Source organism: Mustela putorius, unplaced genomic scaffold, assembly GCF_011764305.1.
Source record: "Mustela putorius furo isolate JIRA1106 unplaced genomic scaffold, ASM1176430v1.1 tig00000596_pilon_pilon_pilon, whole genome shotgun sequence".
Classification (NCBI taxonomy): domain Eukaryota; kingdom Metazoa; phylum Chordata; class Mammalia; order Carnivora; family Mustelidae; genus Mustela; species Mustela putorius.
In genome coordinates this window covers 12,214,285-12,237,725 of record NW_025421428.1, presented here as the reverse complement: position 1 = coordinate 12,237,725, position 23,441 = coordinate 12,214,285, and the positions used below count along the sequence as shown (strand labels likewise).

The 23,441-nt window shown below is 61.6% G+C and overlaps 2 protein-coding genes across 11 annotated transcripts; one reads left to right on the top strand and one right to left on the bottom strand.

The window, feature by feature from the left end:
- The first annotated feature begins 653 nt into the window (after window positions 1-653).
- On the top strand, window positions 654-6,322 carry UCK1 (uridine-cytidine kinase 1). Of its 5 annotated transcripts, none has more exons than XM_045082626.1 (7): window positions 655-884; window positions 1,244-1,403; window positions 2,172-2,268; window positions 2,472-2,614; window positions 2,694-2,856; window positions 4,485-4,533; window positions 6,137-6,322. In XM_045082626.1, the coding sequence occupies exons 1-6, from the start codon at window positions 777-779 to the stop codon at window positions 4,504-4,506; spliced, it is 693 nt and encodes a 230-aa protein (XP_044938561.1). In that variant the 5' UTR covers window positions 655-776; the 3' UTR covers window positions 4,507-4,533; window positions 6,137-6,322. The 5 variants fall into 5 exon arrangements, with proteins under 5 accessions (XP_044938562.1, XP_044938561.1, XP_044938559.1 ...); XM_045082624.1 differs by having other exon boundaries at window positions 656-884; window positions 2,694-2,788; XM_045082625.1 differs by lacking the exon at window positions 6,137-6,322 and adding an exon at window positions 5,038-5,175 and having other exon boundaries at window positions 656-884.
- On the bottom strand, window positions 6,318-22,950 carry POMT1 (protein O-mannosyltransferase 1). Of its 6 annotated transcripts, none has more exons than XM_013058616.2 (20): window positions 22,736-22,950; window positions 21,766-21,917; window positions 20,671-20,777; window positions 20,080-20,130; window positions 19,434-19,580; window positions 18,789-18,900; window positions 18,131-18,196; window positions 17,950-18,043; window positions 17,568-17,723; window positions 16,263-16,393; window positions 15,694-15,789; window positions 14,394-14,486; window positions 12,743-12,839; window positions 11,150-11,242; window positions 10,707-10,827; window positions 10,280-10,377; window positions 9,412-9,525; window positions 8,606-8,732; window positions 7,506-7,683; window positions 6,318-7,064 (listed from the first exon to the last, which is right to left on the bottom strand). In XM_013058616.2, exons 2-20 carry the CDS (start codon window positions 21,885-21,887, stop codon window positions 6,890-6,892), a joined length of 2,178 nt encoding a protein of 725 aa, XP_012914070.1. In that variant the 5' UTR covers window positions 21,888-21,917; window positions 22,736-22,950; the 3' UTR covers window positions 6,318-6,889. The 6 variants fall into 6 exon arrangements, 5 of the variants coding, with proteins under 5 accessions (XP_012914070.1, XP_004757144.1, XP_004757143.1 ...); XM_004757087.3 differs by lacking the exon at window positions 22,736-22,950 and adding an exon at window positions 22,323-22,590 and having other exon boundaries at window positions 21,292-21,917; XM_004757086.3 differs by lacking the exon at window positions 22,736-22,950 and adding an exon at window positions 22,323-22,590.
- Window positions 22,951-23,441: the final 491 nt, after the last annotated feature.

The following is a 23,441-nucleotide window of genomic DNA, read 5'->3' as shown; positions in this document are numbered from 1 at the left end:
TCTGTGCCAGGCCCCGGGGGTTCAGGGGTACCCAGCTGACTCGGGCTCGGCTTTCTTGGCTCACAGCCTGCCTAATGCAGAGGTCGAAAGTCACCGTCACGTGACTGGGGGCTTGAGGAGACACGCTGGCTGCAGAGGCAGTGGTTAGGCGGGTTTGGGGGGACCAGCGGCACGACCCGGGCCGTGGTAGGAAACTCGGATGGCTCCTGTGGAGGACCGGCTGCAGGGGTCGGGGAGGCTGGGCTAAGCGGCTATGCGCTGGCAAGGAGGGCCGGACCGGTCGGCTGAAGGCAGGCCGCGCTCGGGGGTGACGGCCACGAGGCTGTAAGGTCGGTAAGTTTCCGACTCCGGGCTCGGGAGGCTGACTTGGGGCCCTGCAGTCTCAGGGGTGGGATCACCGCCGACGCCGCTAGGTAGGGGGCGCGGACGGAGGTGGTCACCGCTTCTGCCGGGGAGGCGGCCACCCGTCTAGAGACTCCTGCAGCCAGAGGCGCTACGCAGGGGCTTTCACCTTTTGCAGCAAACTCGCAGCACCAGAGGGGCTGTGGCCAACCTGGCGGCAGGGGAGCCGGCCCGCCTCGCGCAGGCGCAGTGTCCTCGGTCCCCTCGGACTACAACTCCCGCCGTGCCCCGCGCCCCCCCCCCCGCCGCGCCGCGCGCCTCCCGGAAGTGGAGCCCCGGGGGCGTCTCCCGACCTTCGCGCGGAGGCGGGCGGGCGGGCTGGTTCGGGGAGGCGGCGGGAGCCAGGAACCCGATGCGAGCCAGCGGAGCCCGGGATGGCTTCGGCTGGCGGCGGCGACTGCGAGGGCGCCGCGCCGGAGGCGGACCGCCCTCATCACCGGCCCTTCCTGATCGGGGTGAGCGGCGGCACCGCGAGCGGGAAGGTAAGGGGCTGGGCGGCCCGGCGGGGCCTGCTTGTGCCACCTCGACCCCCGACCCTCGGAGACTCGGGGCGGGCCGATCCGGCCTCCAGCCGGCGAAGAGACCCCCGGCTCCTGGTTGCCGAGGCGCCCCCTCCGGGGCGGGGCGTGGAGGGGCGAGGGGTGGAGGGGCGACGGCCGGGGTGCAAGCAGGGCCTGGGGCGCTTGCCCTCGGGCTCCTCGCAACCTCCCCGCGGCCTTCCCCCAAGGCCAGCCCCACCTGTCGCTGGCCTGGTGGGCAGGCCTCCGGGGGCGGGTGGGTCAGGGTCTGCTGACCCTGCGGGAGCAGGTCCAGGCGGGAATCCTGTCTGTGTATTTTCCAGTCCACTGTGTGTGAGAAGATCATGGAGCTGCTGGGCCAGAACGAAGTGGACCACCGGCAGCGGAAGCTGGTCATCCTGAGTCAAGACAGGTTCTACAAGGTCCTGACCCCAGAACAGAAGGCCAAGGCGTTGAAGGGACAGTACAATTTCGACCACCCAGGTGCAGCTGAAGACCCTGAGGGGAGGGGTGGGGAGGACAGACCAAGGGGACTGGCTCCGGGGTCGGCAGGCGATGCAGAGACACCCCAGTGGTTCCATGAGATTTCTGAGTAGCCTGAGCCGGAGCAGGCTGTGTGATTAAGTCAGAAGAACTTTGCCTCATTCTGTGCCCCAGATGGCCCAGCAGGAGCTGCCGGCTCCCTCATTTGGAGCCAGTCAGGAAGTCTTTGCTTCCGTGGCGCCTTGGGGACCATTGCTATGCCAAGATTTTGGTCAGGGACAAATCCCCCCACCTTGCTGCTGTGTGGGGTCCTGCCCTGGGGCAAAGGCCTTGAGAGGCTAGCAGGGCAAGCAGCAGGTAAATGAGAGGGCCGTGTCTGTTCTGCTCGGGTGCTAATGGGGTGGACAGATGAGAGGAGAGAGCCAGCCTGCCCTTCCCTGCCACCGCTAGATCCCACCCTGTGGCTTGCTCCCAGCGGGAGGAAGGCCTAAGTGGCCTCGGTCGGTGGTTATTTCCCAGAAATAGAAGCAGATGCCTAACCCACCTGCCTCCCAGTGTTGGTTGATCAGGAAATCCGGGTCTAACTTCTGTGTGGGACAGCAGCCTGCGAATGTAAACTGTGGGGGTGGGGCCTAGTCCAGATGTTCCCGAGGCCGCAGGGAACTGGAGCACCCAGCTGTGGCCACCCGCCCACCAGGCAGAGGAGGGTGGCCCCATCCCCAGCACAAGGACGCCTGGAGAGTCTTGCCTTTTGTTCGGTCCCTGCAGATGCTTTCGATAACGATTTGATGCACAGGACTCTGAAAAACATCGTGGAGGGCAAAACTGTCGAGGTCCCAACTTATGATTTTGTGACCCATTCAAGGTGAGCAAGGTGGCTCCGGGGAGGTGAGCCGCGCGCAGGGGGTGCCAGCTAGCATGCCCCCGTGGGGTCCACAGATGGCCCTGCATCAGCCTGGGCCTGTTGGTTTCTGGGCATACCCCTGTCTCCTGGGGATCCGAGCCGTCTGTGCCTGGGCCCAGGTCCCGTAGCTCCAGCAGGGCCCGTGTCCTGGTCTCGTCTCCCAGGTTAGCAGAGACCACGGTGGTCTACCCCGCAGACGTGGTCCTGTTCGAGGGCATCCTGGTGTTCTACAGTCAGGAGGTCCGGGACATGTTCCACCTGCGCCTTTTTGTGGACACGGACTCTGACGTCAGGCTGTCAAGAAGAGGTAAGGCGGATGCAGGCCTCTCTCTGCCTCTGGCTGAGGCCAGCCGCGCGTCCTGACCGCTTTACTCCTCCTGCCTCAGTTCTCCGGGACGTGCAGCGCGGGAGGGACCTGGAGCAGATCCTGACCCAGTACACCACCTTCGTCAAACCGGCCTTCGAGGAGTTCTGCCTGCCGGTACCCCTCCCGTTTGCTTGGGGACCTCCTTTTCTCCCTTTTCAAGAGGACCCCTGGCGCCCTGTACCGTGAGAGCTGGATCGTGGGGGAGCAGGGGCTTATGAAGGGCGAAGTTAGCTCGTTATACCTCGTCCCAGGGACTCTTCTCCGCTCTAAAGGCATTGTCTGTGCAGATGCCTTCCTCTGCCTGCAAGAGGCCCTCGGCCCACGGCTCCACGCAGCTCCTCCTGCTTCAGGCCTTCCCCTGCGCCACCTGCGTGACCCTCCTGGTGTCACCCCGAGGACCCTCTGCTCCCGCCCGGCCCCCTGCTGTCTGTTGTCCAGGGCGTCTCTGGCTGGCTGAGCTCGCTGTGCCTGGCTTGGCCCCCTCGGAACGGGTTGCTGCACGGAGGGCAGGGATTCGTGCCTGTCCCCCGCCCAGGCAGGCGCATCGCTGCCATGGTGTGGGCGCTGGCTGGCCCCACCCATGCCTCCTGTCCCTCCAGGCCGCTGTTGGCCGGTGCTCAGAGGCCTGCGGCTGTGTGTCTTTCTCTCCACTTTCCAGCTCTTACGGGATGGGATTTATAGGTAGTTTGAAAGGGAAACTTAACACGTTGCTTCTTAAAAGTAAAATATGGCGCAAAGAAAACCGAGCCGGGATCCCCACTTGTGCTGAGTAGACAGATGGGCTCTGTCAGCTGCTGGTGGAAGAGAACCTTATTTTACGTTTGTGTTCTCCGAAGCACCTGGCAAGTGGTGAGAAAAGTAAATTGATAATTGTATTCTCTGTCATTCACAGAAGGAAAGGCATTTGGCAGAGCAGGTAGTTAATGGGAAAAGTGTGGACACCCAGTGCCACCAGGTGACCCTATGTGGAGGCTGCGCCCCAGCACCGTCCTTGAACTTCCCGCTCCCCTTATGTGCAGCCACACCCTGAGTCTGGCCAGGGTGACCGTGTCCCTCCCTTGCCCCTGCAGTACGACCTTCCTCAGCTCTTCTGCACCCCACATTGAGCGCCCCCCCGTGAAGCCAGCCTGGCCCTCCTGTGCTCATGGCTTCCGTGGGTCCCCACAGCCTGCAGACACCGCTGCCCCAGGACGTGGCCCATGTCTACATGCCCACCACACGGAACGGTCCGCGGGGCTGTCCCGCAGCTCAGACGGCTTCCTTTTCCTCTCCCTCTGCTCTGCCTGCTTGGGGTGTGTCCCTCTTAGCAACACCTGGCTGGGGTCCCTCGGTGGCCGGGTTCCTCCTGGTGTCTCTGTCCCTGCCCTGACCTGCAGAGCACCTGGCAGGGAGCCGGTGTTAGCACGGGGACAGGTAGCGCGGAGGGCTTTGCACGCGCCAGCCGGGGGGTGTGCCGTGACCTTCCTTGCTCCCTACTCCGGGCAGCTGCAGAAGGGTTCCTGGTTCCAGAGGAAGAGGGTCACGAGTGGCAGAAGGATGCCGCAGGTCCCGTGGCTCAGGGGCCTCTTCCCACAGTGGTGTTCCCAGGAAAGTGCACGAGCGTATCAGAGACGCCAGGAGAGGAACGTGTGTCTTCTCCATGCCTCAGCCTTTCCTCCTGCCTAACACCCAAGTCCCAGCCCCCCACCTGCCACACCCCCGGTCCCCGCCACGCCCCCCCACGGCTGCTCTCCTGCCGTGGAGTCTGGTGTCGAACAACCAGAAGTCCCTGGAGGGACAGAGCTTCTGAGATCTGCTTTTTGCCTTGCAGACCAAGAAGTACGCAGACGTGATAATCCCTCGAGGGGTCGACAACATGGGTAAGAACCAGGCCTGACGGCTGCCCTGACTCCCCAGTCCACTGCCCCAGGCCCTGCCCGGTCCTGGTGGTCACAGTGAAGTGATGAGGGTTCCCGTCCACGTATGTGTATTGCACAGATCCAAAGAATACTTTAAAAATCTGTTTAACACGTTGGACAGCGGAAACGGACCCGCCTTGCTTGTCAGTTCCAGCTCAGTGAGGCTGGAAACAGATCTTTCTGTTGATGGGGACTCGCGCCATAGCAGGAAGTATTTTTTCTCTGGGCTCTTGGTGAACCGAAACCCCCACAGACGGGCCAGGCCGTGTTACTGTGCTCCTTCCCACCAAGCGCTTCTCTGTCTGCCGAGACTCAGGGCACCGCCACGAAGCCTCGGCGGGAGGCCTGTGCTCTCGGCGCCTGAGCCGCCGCGGGGCTGGGTGGCTCAGCGAACCGGTGGCAGCCCGAGCCTGGCCTCGAGGCGTCGAGGGGGCGGACGGGCTGAGCGCGCTGTCTCTGCCACAGTGGCCATCAACCTGATCGTGCAGCACATCCAGGACATCCTGAGCGGCGACCTCTGCAAATGGCAGCGAGGGTCCAATGGGCGGAGCTACAAGAGGACATTTCCTGAGCCGGGAGACCGTCCTGGGGTGCTGACCGCTGGCAAGCGATCGCACCTGGAGTCCAGCAGCAGACCCCACTGAGGAGCAGGGTGCTCAGCCTCCTGGGCAGGACCCCTGGCAGACTGTGTTCAGGGTTAGGCCCAGAGATACCCGCCCACTCGCCCCTCTAAACGCCACCACTGCTTCCTCTGGGCGCCATACGGTATGGACAGGATGGGCGGGGAGCGCAGTGGCCCTCACCGCACCTGTCGCACTCGACGGGATGTTGGCACGCCCTCGACATCTTCACCTGCTTCCGCACATTAGAGGGTTAAAAGTCCAAGTTACTGAGAAATGCTCTGGAACGTGTGGTGAGCCAGTCATGTCCTTTGGGAACACGGAGCACACGGCCAGGATGCTGTGGCTGTCCCAGCGTATGTTTGACAGGAACCCATGGCGAGAGGGACTGTCTCTAGGACGATCCGGTTCCCGCGCACACGAGACTGAAACAGGTCGAGAAAAGAGTACTTCCCCTCTCTAGGTGTTACATGTGTGACTGTTTTCGTTATTTATTCTGCCATGTGAGTCGTGACCCAGTAACCGAGTTTCATGCTCCACCCACCCTGCCGCCGTGGGGTGCGATCCAGCGGGGCACACCCCCTTCTAGGAGCCAGAGAGCTTTCCTTCCTCCTGGGATGTGCGCCAAGGAAGGAGCCCCGGGAACAAGCCTTTCCTTAACCAGCAGCCAACACAGGAGACGACACATGCTCACCCAGGCCCAGCCCGGCTCCACAGGTGGGGTGGGGGGCAGGCTGGTGCCCCGTGTCTCCACACCACCCTGCTCAGGAGCCACCTGGGGCCCCGGTGCTGAGTGGACAGGCCTTCCCTGAGGTAGCCCGGGGCCCCATCCAGGGCCCAGCGTCCAATGCCAGCCAGTCTCCTCGCATACGCCCCACCTCCCCCGGCTGCATGATGCCTGTGGCCGGAATCGTCCTGGTTTGTCTTCCCTTCCGTTTGTTTAGAAGTGACGCCTTCCCCTGGCCATGGGCTAAGCTGCACGGACACTCCTGGTTTCCTTCCATCAAGCACTGAGTGTAGCTACACAGGACCCCAGTTGAGCTTGGCCGTGGCTACTTCCTGATGACCGTGTGACAGTCGTCAAGCTTACTGTGCCCTTTTGGAGAATCAATAAAGAATACCAAATGCCAGTGTGTCCCTTTTTAATTGTACACAGAAGGCAAACTCAGGGTGGGGGTACCTGTGGGGGACACGAGGCTCAGCGTGCCGGTGGTGCTGCTGGCCGTGTGCCCCTGTCACGTCGGCAGCAGTGAGGGGTCCCAGGGTCTCTGCTGCAGTGGCCAGAGTCCGGGGCCCGTCCTTCAGTAGCTTGTTTGGCGTGGACGTGATGCACGCTGGTACCTCGTGGCCCCGCTGGGGACGAGGCAGAGGGGCCCCTGCTTCGCAGGCCCGGGACCTTGGCTGCTTTGACCCTAACTCTCCCCACCGTGGCCCGCTCCCCTCCTGCGGCCGCTCCCTCACGAGGCCCCGCCAGCCACTCACTGTTAGCTCAGGGGGCCCAGAGGCGCCGGTAGACGCCTTGGGCATGTTCTGTGTTGCCTGTAAAGCAGAAACTCGGCTCAAAACTAACCATCATCAACCGTCTGGAGAACGGGACACCATAGCCCGGCCTGGGCTCTTCTGTCAAAGACACCCACGGTTCTCGATGACAGTCCTTCCTGCCTGAGCCCAGTCCAGACGTTCACTGTGCACGCGTCCTAGTATTTTCGGATCAGAATGTCCCAACTGTCTTTCCAGCGAAGGGCCCTGAGTTCGCCCGGCGAGAGAGACTTGTCCCCGTAGGTGAGCGGGCGCAGCGTGTTGAACACGTGACAGGCGCAGGAGTACCATGCCACCACCAGGCTGCCGAAGACGCTCCTCAGGAGAGGGGACCTGTGGGGACCGGGGCATGGGCACGAGGCTCTTCCTGACTGAGGCGCACCGGGCCCCCTGGACAGCCTGTCCCTCCTTCTCTAACTCCCTGCCCCAGGCGCTGGACGTGACCCCCGCCTCGTGCATGTTCCGGAGTCTCCCATCTACGCTCCAGCGCTGGAGCAGCGTCCCCACTCCCGGCGTGATCGAACCACAGCCCTCCCGAGAGGCTGTGCAGCTCCCGACCCCCGAAAACACTGAGTCCATGCCCTCTGGCCCCGCTTCCAGAACTCACTGGGGTTCCGCTCCACTACACACCGTGCGACCCGGCCCGCATCCCCCTCACAGCCGGCCACACCTGCCTCCCATGGTGCCCCCAACCCTTCCCACGCCACCCGAAGTCCTCCCTTGGGACACCCCCGGACCTGGAGCCCGGGGGGCACAGCCGCCGAGGCCCTGTACCTGCACAGGTGGTCGGCGACGTGCTGCAGGACCACAGGGAGCAGGAGGATCTGGAAGGTGAGCGCGGGGAGGTAGTGGTAGAGGAAGAGCGTCTTCTCCATCAGGAAGAAGGGGAGGTAGTTCACGGCCCAGCCGCCGGCACACAGAGCCCCAGCCAGTACCCAGCGCAGCCAGCAATCTGCGGGGCAAGAGGCTGCCCTGAGCCAGCGCTGCTGACCCGGGCCCCGCGTGCAAAGGCTCTCCGCTAGTCCCACGAGCTGCCTTCCTCGTCTTCAAGGTACACACGCTCTCTGTTTCCCACCCCCAACCCTTCCCATGATCTCTGGAGAAAGAACAATGTCCCAAGAACCTCCTGTACCTTTCTGCGGGGTCCTCACCATCCCGACCCCCCGAGCCACACCTGCCCCCCTGAGGCCCCGGCTCCTCCAGGATCACCGGCAGGCAGGTCGGACTCTCGGCAGCCAGAGCTGTGAGGGGCTGTATTTGGGTACCTGCCCTGCCCCCAGGGCAGCAGTCAGCGGAAAGACTGTGGACGCTGCCACACTGCTGAGGCCTTTGGGGCTCCCCCTGTCCTTGTCTGTTTTAAGACGGTCCACAGCAGTTTCTGTTATGCAAACCACCCACCCCCGAGTGACTCAGGGCCTGCTGACCACTCCGTGCCGTCCGCCATCCCTGAGCAAGCAAACACTGAGGCAGGGCTCACATGCTGGGGAGAGGGCCACTCCTGCCTGGCCCCTGCATTTCCCTGCACGAGCCTCTAACACAACATGGGACGCTCAACTGCAACATTTTATCTCTAGGAAGACAGAACACAGGGCGCCTAGGGGGCTCAGTTGTTAAGTGTCTGCCTTCGGCTCAGGTCACGATCCCGGGGTCCTGGGATCGAGCACCACCTCGGGCTCCCTTATCGGCAGGAGCCTGCTTCCCCCTCTCCCTCTGCCCCGCTGATGTTCCCTCTCTTGGGTCTTTCTCTGTGTCAAATTAAGTACAATCTTCTTAAAAAGATACATTTGAGCCCCTTCCACGAAGAAACAAGGAGATCGCCTTAAGACCCAGGTTGCTGGTGAGGCTGGCTGTCACCAGGAGCAAGACACACTGACCCTCGGGCAGGTCCCGGATGCACCTTCGGCGTCTAAGCAGGTACCAGAAGAAGAGCAGCGCGTAGACCGCTGTGGCGAGGCCAGCCGAGGCCCAGATCACGACGTTCCCAAGCAGGTGGATCTGGGCCTGTGAGGGCACAGGGGACCCCATCAGCCACCAGCCGCTTGGAGGGACCCAGCCCCGAGAGCACCCGCGTGCCCGCCAGCCTGCAGCCAAAACCCGGGCGGAGGCTGGAACCGCAGCCCTCTGCTGCAGGAAGGGCGCAAAGCAGCGAGGCAACCGGAAAGGCCGACACTCCTGCTCTGACAACAGCTCCCCGCAGAGGGTGAACCCGGGGCCACGCGCAGCTAAGGACCCCACTTCACAGCAAGTGGCCACTCGTCTCCACGCCGAGGAGGAGGAAGGGGAGCGTTTTCAGCGTGAACTCTTTTGGAAGGTGTTTGGAGCTCAGGGTGCCGGCTCCCGGGCTGCTCGTCCGACGGCGTGAGGAGGGACAGCACGGATGCGCACAGAGCACGGGTGGCCGAGCCCACCCGTGCTCTGTACAGGACAGCGCGGGAGTACTTTAAAAGCCACTCTCAACGCGCTCCCACAAAAGCAGTAAAGCCTGGTTTCCTCCAACGTGCAGCCATGCCGGGACCTCACCCCCACGGCTGACGCAAGCACCGGCCCCGCGCCGCCGGCGCCCCGCAGGAGGCCCCGCGCCGAGCCAGGCCTGCGCAGGAGGCAGCGGCTGCTCTCCCCGCCCCCCCCGGGGAGCCCCGAGTGACCGCCCCGCCCGCCGCCTGCCCGCGCGCCTGCGTACGCTGGTCCTGGGGTGCAGCCAGTAGGCGATGCTGGTGTCCAGGGTGACCCAGTCCAGCGGCGAGGAGCTGTACTTGTGCTCCGAGTCGTCGCTCTTCACCGTCAGCATCCTCCACTGCAAGGGGGCCAGAGGCCAGAGTCGAGCACAGCGCCAGAGCCACCCTCGCTCGGAGGCCTGTCTGAGGGGCGGGGGTGTCCCTTCCACGTTCACCTGGACCACCCAGCACAGGCGGTGCTGAGGTCCTACCCCAAGGCCCCCGTCAGCCTGTCTGTCAGGGGAAGGGACTCAACTTGGTGCTAAGGACACTTTTAGATTCAGGTTTCTGGTTCTGACGTTTCAGGACCCCGGGTTTCTGGTTCTGACGTTTCAGGACCCCGGGTTTCTGGTTCTGACGTTTCAGGACCCCGGGTTTCTGGTTCTGACGTTTCAGGACCCCGGGTTTCTGGTTCTGACGTTTCAGGACCCCGGGTTTCTGGTTCTGACGTTTCAGGACCCCGGGTTTCTGGTTCTGACGTTTCAGGACCCCGGGTTTCTGATTCTGACGTTTCAGGACCCCTGGTTTCTGATTCTGACGTCACTAGGGCTCTCCATGTTGACCTTGGGCCACACTGACATGACCATGGGGGACTCCAAGTATACTCTGGCCGTGTGACTGCCTGGTTCCTGGCTATTCCTGCCCACAAGGCCACAGGCCCAGGGCCGACCATGTGGCCTCCACCACTTACGGCCAAGACCCAGGAACCCTTCCTGCTCAGCCAGGCCCCAGGTGAAGGAAGACAAGGGGAAGGGTGCAGCTCTCCCCAGCACTGCGCTCCTGTCGGCGAGAAGCCCGTGCCCCAGGGAGATCCGGGCCACCCCCGCCGGTCACCTGCAGCTCCAAGAACCTGGCCATGAAGCTCAGGTTCCTGCTGACGTCCATCTGGGCGGGCGAGTGCAGCTCCAACTCCCTCTCCTTCTGCTCCTGGCCTGGCACGACACACAGGAGAAGGTCAGGGGCACCACGCACTGGCAGCCTGGAGAAAAGCCCACGTCCCTCTTCTCAGACAGCCCACGGCATCGCTCCGCTTGGCCTTCCCGGCCATCTGCGGGAGCCCCATCAAATCCAGATCTTTCCACTCAAAAGGCTCAGCTTGCACTGCCCCTGGGCGCTACCTCAGAGTGACAGTTGGCTTGTTCAGGGCTTGGCTCAGCAGGGAGTGCGCATGGCGTCCTGTCCCCGAGTGAACTCGAGCCCCTGGCAGGGGGCAAGGGGGGTGTCTTGTTAAAGTGACAGGAAGCCCGCAGGCCAGACTCACTTTTGCCGTATCGGTGCTCCTCCACGTTCCACACCATGCTCTCGTGGTAGCCCCGGGACAGCTTCTCCCCGACGACCTCCAGCTGCCGGAACCCCCAGTCCGGGAGGTGGGCCCCGCTCAGCTAGCGAAACAGTGGGTTGTGGGGGAGACGGGGCATGACGCGCCGGCCCGGGGACCCCACTCATCCCCACCAGCCCTGCCACCTGGTCACTCTATCCACAGCCGCCAACGGCGGCAGCCTCCCCCCCCCCCCCGTACACCCGCCACGTCAGGATTCAGTCTGAGAAGCCGGAATCCTGCCCCTGCCATGTGCGTGTAACACAGCAAAGGCTTTAGCCAGGCGTCCTGCCCGTGAAGAGCCCGTTCAGCCCGGAGGGTCCGGTAATCTGTGCCATGAGCCGCCCCCAGCCGGGATGGGTGAGCCAAAGCCGGAGCCCCTTTACCTTCAGGACCGCAGAGGTGTTCACATGCACCAGGCGGACCTCGGACAAGATGGTCTTCCAAACCTCCGTGTCGGATTCTCGGTTCACGATGTCCTGTAAGAGCAGGTCCTGTCAATGAGCTCGTTCCTTCCCCGATTTCCTGACCTGTCAAGTGAGCACTGATCACCGACGACACTGAGACTAGGGGCCAAGCTCCAGGGAGCTAACAGGATGCTGCCCCGACCTTGCTCCCGCCCATGCAGCAAGCCCCTGGCCGGGCCGGGGGCTCACTGCCCTGCTGCAGAGTTGAGAGAGCCCCACACTCGGCCTTCTCGCTCGGGCAAATGCACAGACGGCTCAGGTAAGGGTTGGAGATGATCCCTGAGGTGTCCTCAGCGGGGCGCGAGGGGCTGCTGGCAGGTAACAGAACCTCTAACATCGTGACAGCACTTGGCCTTGTATCTTATGGCAGCCCCGTGACGGCCCGTGCAGGCGTGTGGCTGTCAGGGAGGACCGGAGGACCCAAGGGCTCTGCGGGAGCGGGGAGGAGCCGGGCTGACGGTACACCCCGCGTCGGCTGCCCTCCCTCCTGGCCACATGAGCCGCAGTCCCTGGACATGTGGGCACGGCAGGGTGAAGGTGCTGCCGGCGGGAACGGGAGAGGAGGGGGCTTGGCCGTTAGCTGTCCGAGGCCTGGTAGAAGGGCAGTGGGTGGGCCCCTGGGAGAAGGTCCCAGTGACGGGGCCCGGGTGCGGAGCGCTCCCATCCCGTGCGGACAGCCCAGGGCAGGAGGGAGAAGCAGAAGGTAGGCGGACACATGCAGCACCAAGAAGGCGAGGCGGGGGCCGGAGGGACGCTGCTGACACACCGACACACACACACACACACCGACACACACACACACAGACACACACGGCAGCCCTGAAGCCCCTGGCTCTGCCGGGAGGGCCTGCCAGCGGCACGGCACCCAGCACGTCCTGCCGGTCACACCTGCGAGCCCAGAACAGAGGGCGGGAGACCGGTGCTCGGCGGGCGGCTGCTGCTGCAGGGGATTAGCGTGCACACGGGACTAAAACCGTTTTTGAGCATGTCCTTGAACTCACAGCAGCGCAAGGACCCGGGGACACAACTGTCTCTTCCTGCCACCGTTTCCAGCAGGCCGCGTGCAGCCCTGGAGAGGGACTCTGGAGGGGGTCAGCCCGTGTTCCTGGATGCTCAGAGGCCCGGCCAGAGCCCCAGTTGTCCCCAGGGAAACCCTGTGACCAGGGTGTTCCTTCACACCAGGCGAGGCTCAATGAAAGAGGCTCGCCTCTTGGTCAAGGGAGGGTGGCCGGGGAGGCCCGACCCTGTGCATCCATGGCCTGGTCTTGAGGCTGGAGAGGCCGCCAAGGCCACCTTCACCTGGCAGGGCCCCGAGAGCCACACGGCCAGCACAGACCATAGACCACCTGCTCAGCCAGCTCGTCCCTCCCATGGAGACGTCTCCCTTCCCACGAAAACACCTGGGTCTTTTTATAGGGCTAAAAATTTCACATCTGAATCAGTTACTCTAAAGGGCGCTTTTGAAAGGACACGTTCCTGATGGCCACGGAGGGGTTTCCAGCTGGGACTCACCAGTCGCCAGAGGTTCTGGGAGGGCATGGAGATGTTGTAGTCCACGTAGCAGGAGACCTCCTGCGAGTGGGGGCTCAGGGGTGCCGCCACGTCGTGCCTGGAAAACACACCGTGCTGTGGAGGGGGCTTCTCCTGCCCATGGTGACGCCTCAAAGGGCAAAAACTCACTTCCGGACACAAACCCGACTCCGCCTGAAGGAGCAGCGGCCCCGAGGGGAACCGTCTGAGGGCTTGCGGATCACGAGACAGACGGCAGCCCTTCTCCTGGGGAGCAGTACCCGAGAGGCGGGGTCAGACAGACAGCAGCCCAGGCCACACGGGTGTCACCACTCCACCATGGGCGACAAAGCCAGTCTGGGAAATGGTTGCGGGACTAGGAACATGTGGGGGGTTGAGACGCCCTCAGGGACGGCGACCTCCAATGTCCAGAAAGAGCCACCTTCCTCATCTGTGTGGTTCTCACACTTCATCCTACGTTGTGCCGGGCGCTCCGGAGGACCCGAACCTCCCTCGCACCCGGAGGAGGCAGACCTTCACACTCACGGCCAAGAGTACCAGGCTGTGGGGCGCTACCGACAAAACCGAGAGAGCAGGAGCGCCTGGGAAAGGCTTTGAGGAGGCGACATTTCAGCTGACGCATGACCACAGCGAGCGGGCCATAGGGGATGTGAGTCCGAGAACATTCCAGGCAGAGAGCAGGTGTGAAGGTCTCAAGGGTGCTGCGGTTGGTCATCTGGGGACAGCAGGGAAGCCCGGGGACTGCAGTAAAGCTCACCTGGGAGTCACCAGGGGCTGGATCCCAAGGGGCCCGTGGCCAGGGAGAAGTAGGGACATTATTCTGAACGTGACGGCCACGTGGTGGGAGTCACTGGAAGGCTTCTGGCCGAGAAGGGAGGCCGGGCCAGTAGACGGTGTGGGCTCACAGGGCACCACCGGTGGTGGGGGGTAGGGGGGGGGAGGCAGGAGATCAGGGCACCGGCCCCGACAGCACAGGGATCAGGCCTCGACTGGGCCATGGCGGGAGCGGAAGGAAGAGAAGCAGCCGGGGCGGCGGCTGAAGCGCTGGCTTCTTCCAGGGAGAAGCAGGCCAGAGGCCAGGAGCCTGGGGCAAACAGGGACTCGAGGCACCATCTGGGAGGCATGAGGAGCCCGGAGAGACCTGAGAAGCTGGTGGAGGTAGGAAGGGAGGAGACCAGGGCACGCTGGTTTGCAGAGACTGCGCGGGTCAAGTCAGGAAAGGGCCGAGCACCGAAACGCAGGGACCATTCTGGACCTTGCATGGCCGGATTCCAACGCCTCTTGAACTCACGCGTACTTTAAGCCATTCAACTTCAGGGAAGTGGCCGCGCTTGGCTCTATATGGGAAGCCCTCCCGTGCTCTCCCTCACCTGTCTTTCGAAGCACTCCCCGCCCCCGGCCACCTCCCGCTGCAGGGTCCAGGGCGGCGCGGGGTCTGCGGGCTCCCCTGCTGAGCTCCGTTCCCCCCCACCCCTCCGTGTGCGCCGTCATCACCACCACCGGGGGCGCCTCCTAACACGGAGTGCGGGCTACACGCGGGGCTGCCCCGAGGGAGCCAGACACGGCGTGGGGGCAGTGGGGCAGCAGGGGGCTGAGCCGAGAAGCGCGGGGAGGGCCGACCGTGGGCACTCACGTGTTGAGGAAGCGGGTGGTCATGCCGTGGACCAGCTGTACTACGTCCCCGTGCCGCACGGGCCGCGGCGGGCTACTCACCACCAGCGGATGCCTGCGGACACAGAGAGCCGGCTGGTTCGTCAGGGGGCCTCCCTTGTCCCCGTGCCCCACGCACGCACCCCGAAGGCCCAGCAGGGTGATGGCGGGCGCGGTGGAGCAGCCAGACATGGCCGACCGCCTCACAGGGCTGCAGCAAGCGGCCAACCCAGCAGCCATCCGGGCTGCGCCACTAGGGGTACCGGGACGCCGACGTGCCTGTGACCAGAGGACGGTGGTCAAGGCAGCCTCCCAGAGGAGCGACAGTCAGGTTTTAAGAAAATGCCGGCTAGGGGCGCCTGGGTGGCTCAGTGCGTTAAGCCTCTGCCTTCGGTTCGGGTCATGATCCCAGGTCAGGGGATCAAGCCCCGCATCGGGCTCTCTGCTCAGCAGGGAGCCTGCTTCCTCCTCTCTCTCTCTGCCTGCCTCTCTGCCTACTTGTGATCTCTGTCTGTCAAATAAATTAATAAAATCTTTAAAAAGAAAAAAAAAAAAAGAAAGTAAAAGCCGGCTAGGCTGCCTGGGTGGCTCAGTCGTTAAGCATCTGCCTTGGGCTCAGGTCATGATCCCAAGTCCTGGGATCGAGCCCTGCATCGGGCTCCCTGCTCCTCAAGACTGTTTCTCCTTCTCCCTCTGCTTGTGTTACCTCTCTCACTCTCTCTCTGTCAAATATACAAATAAAATCTTTAAAAAAAAAAAAAAGGAGGCCCCGGCACAAGGCGGGACAGAGGCCAGGCACTGTAGGCCACCGTCAGGGGTCTGGATGGCCCTGGGTGGCCCTGGAGGGACAACAGAAGCTCGGAAGGGTTTCAGCACGACCGTGATCTGCCATGAGTGACATTTTAAAAGCCCACGTGGGGCAGCTAGAACTGGAGCAGGAGACGGCTGGGGGAGACCGAGGCCAGGATGGTTCGGGACCGCGTTTGCAGAAGTCCACGGACGGGCTGCTGGACTGGACGGGGCAGGGGGACAAGGGAGTCCTCCGTCCGTGAGGCCTGAGCAAGGGAATGCCGTGGGGAGCACAGGTGGTGCTGGCAGAGAGCTTGGGGAGCTCCCGGGGAGACACTGGGCGGGGCGGGGGGCAGTTCCCTGAGGAAGCGTCCAACCCCTGAACCGCGGGCTCAGCACCGGGGAGCTGCTCTCGAAGCTTCGCGGGAGGAAGCGACCACGGAGAGGGCGCCACGAGGGACGCCCCACCCTGGGGTCCCAGCACCCGCACGCACCTCCCAGGATCCTTCACGATCCACCAGTTGTTGACGTCTTTGAAGGGGTAACAGGTCACCTGCTGCTGGTGTGAGCTGCCTCGGCCGTTCTCGTATCTGCGAGAAGGAACCAACACAACCACGTGTCCGCCGGGGGCCGCCATCAGCCTTTCTCTCGAGGTTCCTGCCGACGCCACCGGCAGGGTGTCCAGGCGGAAACGAGGATGAGACGTGCAAGCGTCCGTCCGAGAGGGCCAGGACGCGCCCGGTGTGCACGCCACGCAGCAGCTGTGGGAGAGCCCGGTGTGCACGCCACGCAGCAGCTGTGGGAGAGCCCGGTGTGCACGCCACGCAGCAGCTGTGGGAGAGCCCGGTGTGCATGCCACGCAGCAGCTGTGGGAGAGCCCGGGCTTTCTGCCCCCGAGTCCCTCTGCTCCATACACAGGAATGACAAGGTTTGTTGATAAACAGAACCCGAGAGCTCAACGTCTTCCTCGGAGATTTCATTTCGAGTCAAAGCTGGTAACAGCAGAAACGTGAAAAAGCCAAACACGTTACAACCTCCGGTTTACAACGCTCGCCTTCCTTACATCATGGGGTAGGTGCTCTGGTGGGAGTGAAGCCAGCAGGGCACGGGTTTGCCAAAGACGTTCTTCAGAGTGACCTGGGAGCCGTAGGCCACCTCCAGGGGCTGGCCCTGCGTGATCCGAGCTAGGCCGCCCTAAGACAAAAGCAAGAGGGGGCCCGTGAGCAAGAGAGCCTCTGGACGGCCACACCTCCTCCGGGCGGGGGCGTATTGGGGCGGTGGCAGTCGTTGTTGAGTCACAGAACTAGCTATGAGGACACGGGACCTACTCCGACCCTTCCACACAGCCTCCCGCTTAGCGGCCACAGGCGTCCTCCGAGAAGTGCAACCCTGTCCATTTGAAAGGTGAGACCCTCTCAAGTAAATAAATCTTTAAAGAAGAAAAAAAAAAAAAAAGGCTCCCTGGGTGGCTCAGTGGGTCAGGTGTCCCACTCTTGTGTTTCGGCTCAGGTTGTGATCTCAGGGTCCTGGGATCGAGCCCCAGGACGGGCTCTGCACTCAGCGGGAAGCCTGCTTCTCCCTCTCCCTCTGCCCCTGCTTGTGTCCTCTGTCAAATAAATAAATCTTTTTTTTTTTTTAAGACTTTGTTATTTATTTGACACAGAGAGAGAGCAGGAGAAGGAACACAAGCAGGGGCAGAGGGAGAGGGAGAAGCAGGCTTCCTGCTGAGCAGGAAGGCTGACACCGAAAACTAAACTGCCCAGGCTCCCCTCAAACAAATAAATCTTAAAAAAAAAAAAAAAAAAAAAGGCGAGAAGCCGAGCACTTGGATGAGCTAAGAAATTTGCCCAAACACACATGCCTGGGTGTCAGGAGTGGGTCCCATCGGACTCTCCAGTCCTCACCACCCCCCAACTGGTATGTCTCACTCTCTCTGCAAAGTCAGCAGGAAGGAATGCCAGAGGCGAGCTTGTCCTGTGACGTGTGGGCATCTGCCCCGCATCTGTGGGACTTTGCCATGTCCTCAGGCAGGCCACACTGAAGAGCTGACCCATAGCCCGTTTCCACGCTGCCCACACATGCACAGCTTGTTTAGAAAAACTAAAGCGGCTTCTTCATGTCTTGATTTGGTTTTCCCCCCTAACGCCTGACAGTGTTTACATAAGAAACTCAGAGTCCAGTCGGTTAAGTGTCTGCCTTCGGCTCAGGTCATGATCCCAGGGTCCTGGGATGAAGCCCCGCATCGGGCTCCCTGATCCGTGGGGAGCATGCTCTTGCTCTCAAAAAAAAAAAAAAAAAGAAAGAAAGAAAGAAAACCCTGAGCCTAGTCTTGTCCCCTCTCCGAGGCAGCCGTGGAGCCCCTCCTTACCTCCAGGCTGGCCTGGAAAGCGCTGGACATGATCTGGTCGTGGGGCCCGGAGCGGCAGAGCAGAGTCAAGTGGACGTAGAAGAATGACAAGTACATGAGGGCCGGGACGACCAGCAGCGCTGCCGCTCGGGCAAGCAGGTGACACAGCACACGGACCTGCCGCCACACAGAGGACAGGTCATGTCCAGCCGCTCGGGAAGGTGCACCCTCCAGACAGGCAGGCCCGGAGGAAGCGGGCAGCAGAGCTCCAGGCTTCCCACAGCCTCTGGCCAGAGGCTCACAAAGCCTGTCTTCTAGAGAAGACTTTCTCCCCAGATGCTCACATCACACCGACCTCCGCCCACCCCGGGACGGCCACTCGCCCCACTCCATGGGCACCTACATGCGACAGAGTCCGGTCTCCGATCAGGTGCCAGGCATGGACGCCGGCCACTGCGAGCACCAGCAGGTACGTGAAAACACCCACATATTTGACGCTGAAAAGACCCAAGGAGAAATCGTTCCAACAAGGCACTGAACGAGGAGGCGGCCACGGCTGCCTGAGGCCCGCAGCCCGGACTCACCCCACTGCGCAGGAGCAGGCCATTCCGGTCAGCGTCAGCCAAAACCACCAGCGCAGGGAGAAGGGCCTGGGGTCAAAGCAGAAGAACACAGCTGGGAACGGATCACAAGACACGGCCCGAGGGGGCGCACCCCCCAGAGCTCTCGGGATCAGAGGGCCGTCCTGAGCTCCACGACGAGAAAGACGCACCGTCGTCTCTCAAATCTCAGTCCCGACAGAAATTTTTTCTTTTTGGCCAGAACATTTTTCCAGTTAGTTTAAATTATACAGAAGTCAGAGGCGCCTGGGTGGCTCCCTCGGCTAAGTGGCTGACTTTGGCTCAGGTCATGATCTCGGGGTCCTGGGTTTGAGCCCCACGTCAGGTTCCCTGCTCAGCAGGGAGCCTGCTTCTCCCTCCCCCTCGGCTGCTCCCCCGCCTCATGCTCTCTCCTGCTCACTCTGCTCTCTCTCTCAAATAAATAATCTTAAAAAAAAATTAATTACACAAAAATGAGAATGTATTTGTGAAGTCAAGAGCCAAGGGCCAGTCTTGAAGGCGAAAGACACAAAGTCCCCAAGCGGCTCCCCCAAATGAAAAGGCATCAGACCCTTTCAGGTCAACAAGCCACCCGGACTCTTCCCTCCCGTTAACTAGGAAGGGCGTGCCCCCCGCTGCATACCTCTGCTTTTGGGAGTTGGCAAACTTCAGGTAGGACAGCACAGCCAACAGGTTGAAAAATATCAACACTGACTCCAAAAGCATGAGCCTTGCCTGAGTGATGAGAGCGTTCTCTGTTAGAAAGAGGACACGTACGTCAGCTGTCAGGGAGTAAGGGCAGACACAGGGAGACGGGTGCACCCACAGAAAGGACACCCTCTACAGGCCACAGAACGTGGCCATGGGAAGTTCAGGATTGGGTGGCTGGAGGAGATGGGCTCCAGAACCACAGAAGCGAGTTCTGAGGTGTGAATCATACCTAGCAAGGCCTGTGTGACCTCGGGCAAGTCACCAAACCTTTCTGAGTCTTTATCCTCGTCATGTACAGAAGGAATACCAACTTTGTGGTACGTGGATGTATGCGGCTTCACAAGTCTGACCACACAGTTCTCCCGGCCCACACCCTGGGAGGAGGGCCACGGAGCCCTCCCAGAGTCAAATCTGGGCAGACTGGGCACACTTCCTTTCATCCTGTGAGGAGGAGGCCCTGCGGGGGCACATCTACTAAACCCACGAGCTCTCCTGGGCTGCACGCTGTGACCTAACCAGGGCCAACGCTGGGGGCTTCCCTGAGCAGCACCAGAGCAGGCAGAGGCCTGGGTCTCACCGATAAGTATCAGCAGAGCGGCCCCCGTGGCGGCGCAATGAGAGAAGCCAAGCTCCAGCAGGATCTGGTAGGCCATGGGCACCAACAGAGCCCCGGTGAGGGCCGGCAGCAGGCGCAAAGACCACACGGGCACGTTGCTGCTGTATTCTGGAAAAGCAACCACAGCAGAGCTGACCACAAGGGGCACACACCACCTTCCTACGCCGCAGGTGTGTTTTCAAACATGGAGTCACGTTCACAGATCCCAAAATACAAGTTTGCCAAACTAGGCACCATGTCAGAAGGGCATGTGTAAGTTGCGGATAAAAGCCTTGACCTTGGCCGTGTGCAGTAATGCCTCATAACTCTGAAAGTAGTTAGTGCTTTACTCGTTTATAAATCTGCCCTGCCTTTTCCCCAAAACACTGAGGCAAGAGACAAAACTTCCATGGAAAAAAGATAACTGCGATCAGATGCCACACACAGACGCTGCCCCATGGACCGAAAACCGAGGACAGAGTGCGCGCTGTGAGAATACACTAAGATGTTTGCCGGGCCTTTCACAACCCTTCCACGTGTACCGAATTTATCATTCGCTGGACGGATTAATAAACCCTCTCCATCCTAATATTCCAAAGTCACAAGGGACGTGAAAATGACCTATTACCTGCTCCGATCCTGTTCCACAGAAAGTTACCATCAAATCCTCCTAAATAACCTGAAACAAAAGACAAGTCAGAAACTACCCCAAGCAGCAAGAGTTGGGGAGTACCAAACCCTGACAGCTGCAGGGTAACACTGATGACTAATTAGACACAGTTTCTGCCTTCAAGAAATTCCACTTACGAGTTTAATGATTTCTTAAACAAATGACCACAATTTAACTTATTTATTTAGGTGTTATAAATACGCTTTATTTATTAATTTATTTTAAAATAATCTTTACACCCAATGTGGGGCTTGAACTCACGACCTTGAGATCAAGAGTCACGTGCTCCACCAACTGAGCCAGCCGGGAGCCCCTCACTTAGAAGTTTTAAAGGGCTACTTCTAGGGGTGCCTGGGTGGCTCAGTAGGTTAAAGCCTCTGCCTTCCCAGGGTCCTGGGATCGAGCCCCGCATCGGGCTCTCTGCTCAGTGGGGAGCCTGCTTCTCCCTCTCTCTCTGCCTACTTGTGATCTGTCAAATAAATAAAATCTTTAGAGAATAAAAAATTAAAAAAAAAAAAAATGGCTACTTCTCTTGCTAACGAATCCTACCTCCTAAGGCCAGCAGCATGTGGCCAAATGGTGGTCCACTGCCGTCCAGAAAGAAGATCCGCTTCATGTAGAAAGAGATGTACTGCCCGTAGTACACTTCATCAAAGCTGCAAAGCAAACATGCGCGACAGTCACTAGAAGCGGATGCCCTCGCACAGGTGGGGGGTAAATGTATCCCTGTTTCCAAACAACGTGTGCTCATTTGACTGCACCTGCACTCAGTCCCCAAATATTCAGACAGCGGCACAGCGCCATGCATCCACAAGGACAGGAGGGAAAACTCGCCGACAACAGCCACACACCCCGGTGTCTACCCTACACAGCCTCGATTCACCCTCCCCGGGTCCGCTGAGGGACGTGCGAGCAGGCCGTCTACTGAGGGGCCTCCCAGACCCGGGGCTGCGTCTGTGACTAAGGGTCAGAATCACACCTGGTAACCAGAGGCAGGGGTCATGGGGGGACATGCAGAAACCAACTGCAACTGTTTTCAGACAGTTGGGGACATTCAAGGATACCGTCAACATTGCTGTCAATTTCTTAGGCGTGATAACGTTAATACAGTTTTTTAAGTTCTCATCTTTTAGAAAGATACCAAATTACTGAAACATGCTTATGACTTGCCTCAAAAAAGTCCACTGAAGCTGAGTGATGAACACATGGTGGGGGTTATACTATTCTCCCTACTTTTGTGTGTGTTTAATGGGTTCCACAATGTATGTTCTTCTCTGACCACACGTTAGCCAGACCGCAAGTGGCCCTGTCATGCCACCAGCCGTCATCGGTCCTTAGAGCACCACAATTGGAGGTCAGTGGAGACTCGGTTCCAAACCCATCGATCCTCTACCCCTGATTTTAAATGGGTACCACCTGTTTCAGGGGCACCTGTTTCAGAGAACTACAGGGCAAATGTGACAGGTGGACTCAGCAGGTGCCGTCCTGAGGACCCACTGTCCTCTCCTCTGCCCCAAACACCCATCACCGAGAAGCCCTGAATTCCACTCTCTGGCTTCTGCTGTTCAGAAGGGCAGTGCCGCTCCCCAGCGCATGAACACATCACAATTTCCGATCCGTCCTGAATGGGGTTGTCTGGCTTACACCACAGCCCTTGGATAGGCGAGCTGCCACAGGCGGCTCAGTAACCCCACTGCAGTCAGAGCCACTACGTTCAAATTGATGTCAGCCGTCACCACCACAGGGCGCTCCAAAAATCCCAACATCGCGTAGAGAAGCGGGTCCTGCAAGATGCCCTGGAGAAGGACAGAGACGCATCGGTAAAGCAGCAGCAACCAGAAGCTCACAGACTCGAGGAAGAGCTCGGCAGCCACCGCAGCTCTCAGGTGCACCGCGAAGAACCAGACGTTGTTGGAGGGGGTGGGGGGGGTCCTTGGGAGAAAGTCCGGAGGACACCAGCAGTCACCTAAGGTGAGAACTCGGGCGCCTCAGGACTGAACAGTCACTCGACAAGCCACCCCGCGACCACCTGAGCGCTTCCCGGAGAGGAGCTGCTTATTAGGGAAGACCCCGGGCCTCGCCAACCTCGCCCTCCTGGGCCCCAGAAGGCTCCTCATCTGCGTCAGTGCTCCCCCACCCCGCTCGCTGCTGCAGCGCATCCCCTGGGCGCCCCCGTTCGCACCCCGAGGGTGCGTCTGTACCCAGGAGCCCCCGTTTCCTCCCTGAGGCGTCATCTTCCCTTGAGCGCCACTTGTCTTCGCTGGGCGCTCCTTCTCGCACCGGACAAAGCTGCATCGGGCCTGCGGCGGTCCCCGCCTCTGCAGAGACCTCAGGGGCCCGGGGCGGCCCCCACTCCTCTTCCAGGCATTCCCTGTCTCTCTCGGGCTGCACCTTCCCGCAGGTTTCATTCGCCCCGGAGCACTCCCTCCTCTCCCAAGCCTGCACCTGCCCGGGCGCCCCCCTCCCTCCAGGGGCGCACCTGCCCTCGGCCCCGCCCCCCTGTCCCGCCGGACGCCGACGCCCCCGGCCCAGGTCGTCCGCAAGCCGCGCACGCGCGGCCCGCGCCGACTCTCGGCTCTCAACGGGTCGCTCGTCCCCGGCGCCTCAAACGTACTCTCTTTCCGTCGAGTTCCCGCAGAGCTGCTCCCCGCGTCCGACCCCGCCTCGGATCCGCCGGCCGGGGGACGGGGGGGCGCCCACCGTTAGGGCTTCTGGTCGCGCGCCGGGGCGAGACCGCTCGGCACTCTGCGCCGCGCACGCACCGCCTGCTCGACGCTCGACTCGCCTGGCCTGCGGAGCCCTTAGCGGGAGCGGCGCGCGTGCGCCCTGGGTCAGAGCGCCGCGCGTGCGCCCTGGGTCAGAGCGCCGCGCGTGCGCCCTGGGTCAGAGCGCCGCGCGTGCGCCCTGGGTCAGAGCGCCGCGCGTGCGCCCTGGGTCAGAGCGCCGCGCGTGCGCCGCCGGGGCCCTTAGGGTCCGGAGCGGCGCGGAGACCCGCCTCTGTAGTGCGCGGTTGACAGCTTTGGTGTTTCCGGAGCCCCGTGGCCGCTGGACCCTCCAGTGTTTTTAAAAAAACGAGACGGTTGGGTCTTAGCCGTGTGCATCACAGTGCAGTCCGGCGAGCAGCTCGCGTGCGGGGGTCTGCCCGGGGCCCGCGGGCCCGCTCGCGCGCAGGGAGGGCGGGCGGGGTCGGGGCTGCCGCCACTTCCCCGCCCCCCGCCCCGGCTGCCTCGGGCTCCCGCACGGCGCGCGGCTCCCCCGGCCCCGGCCCACCGCTCCTCGGGCTCCCTCGCGGCCCTGCCTCCCCCCGCCGCCGCTCTTCG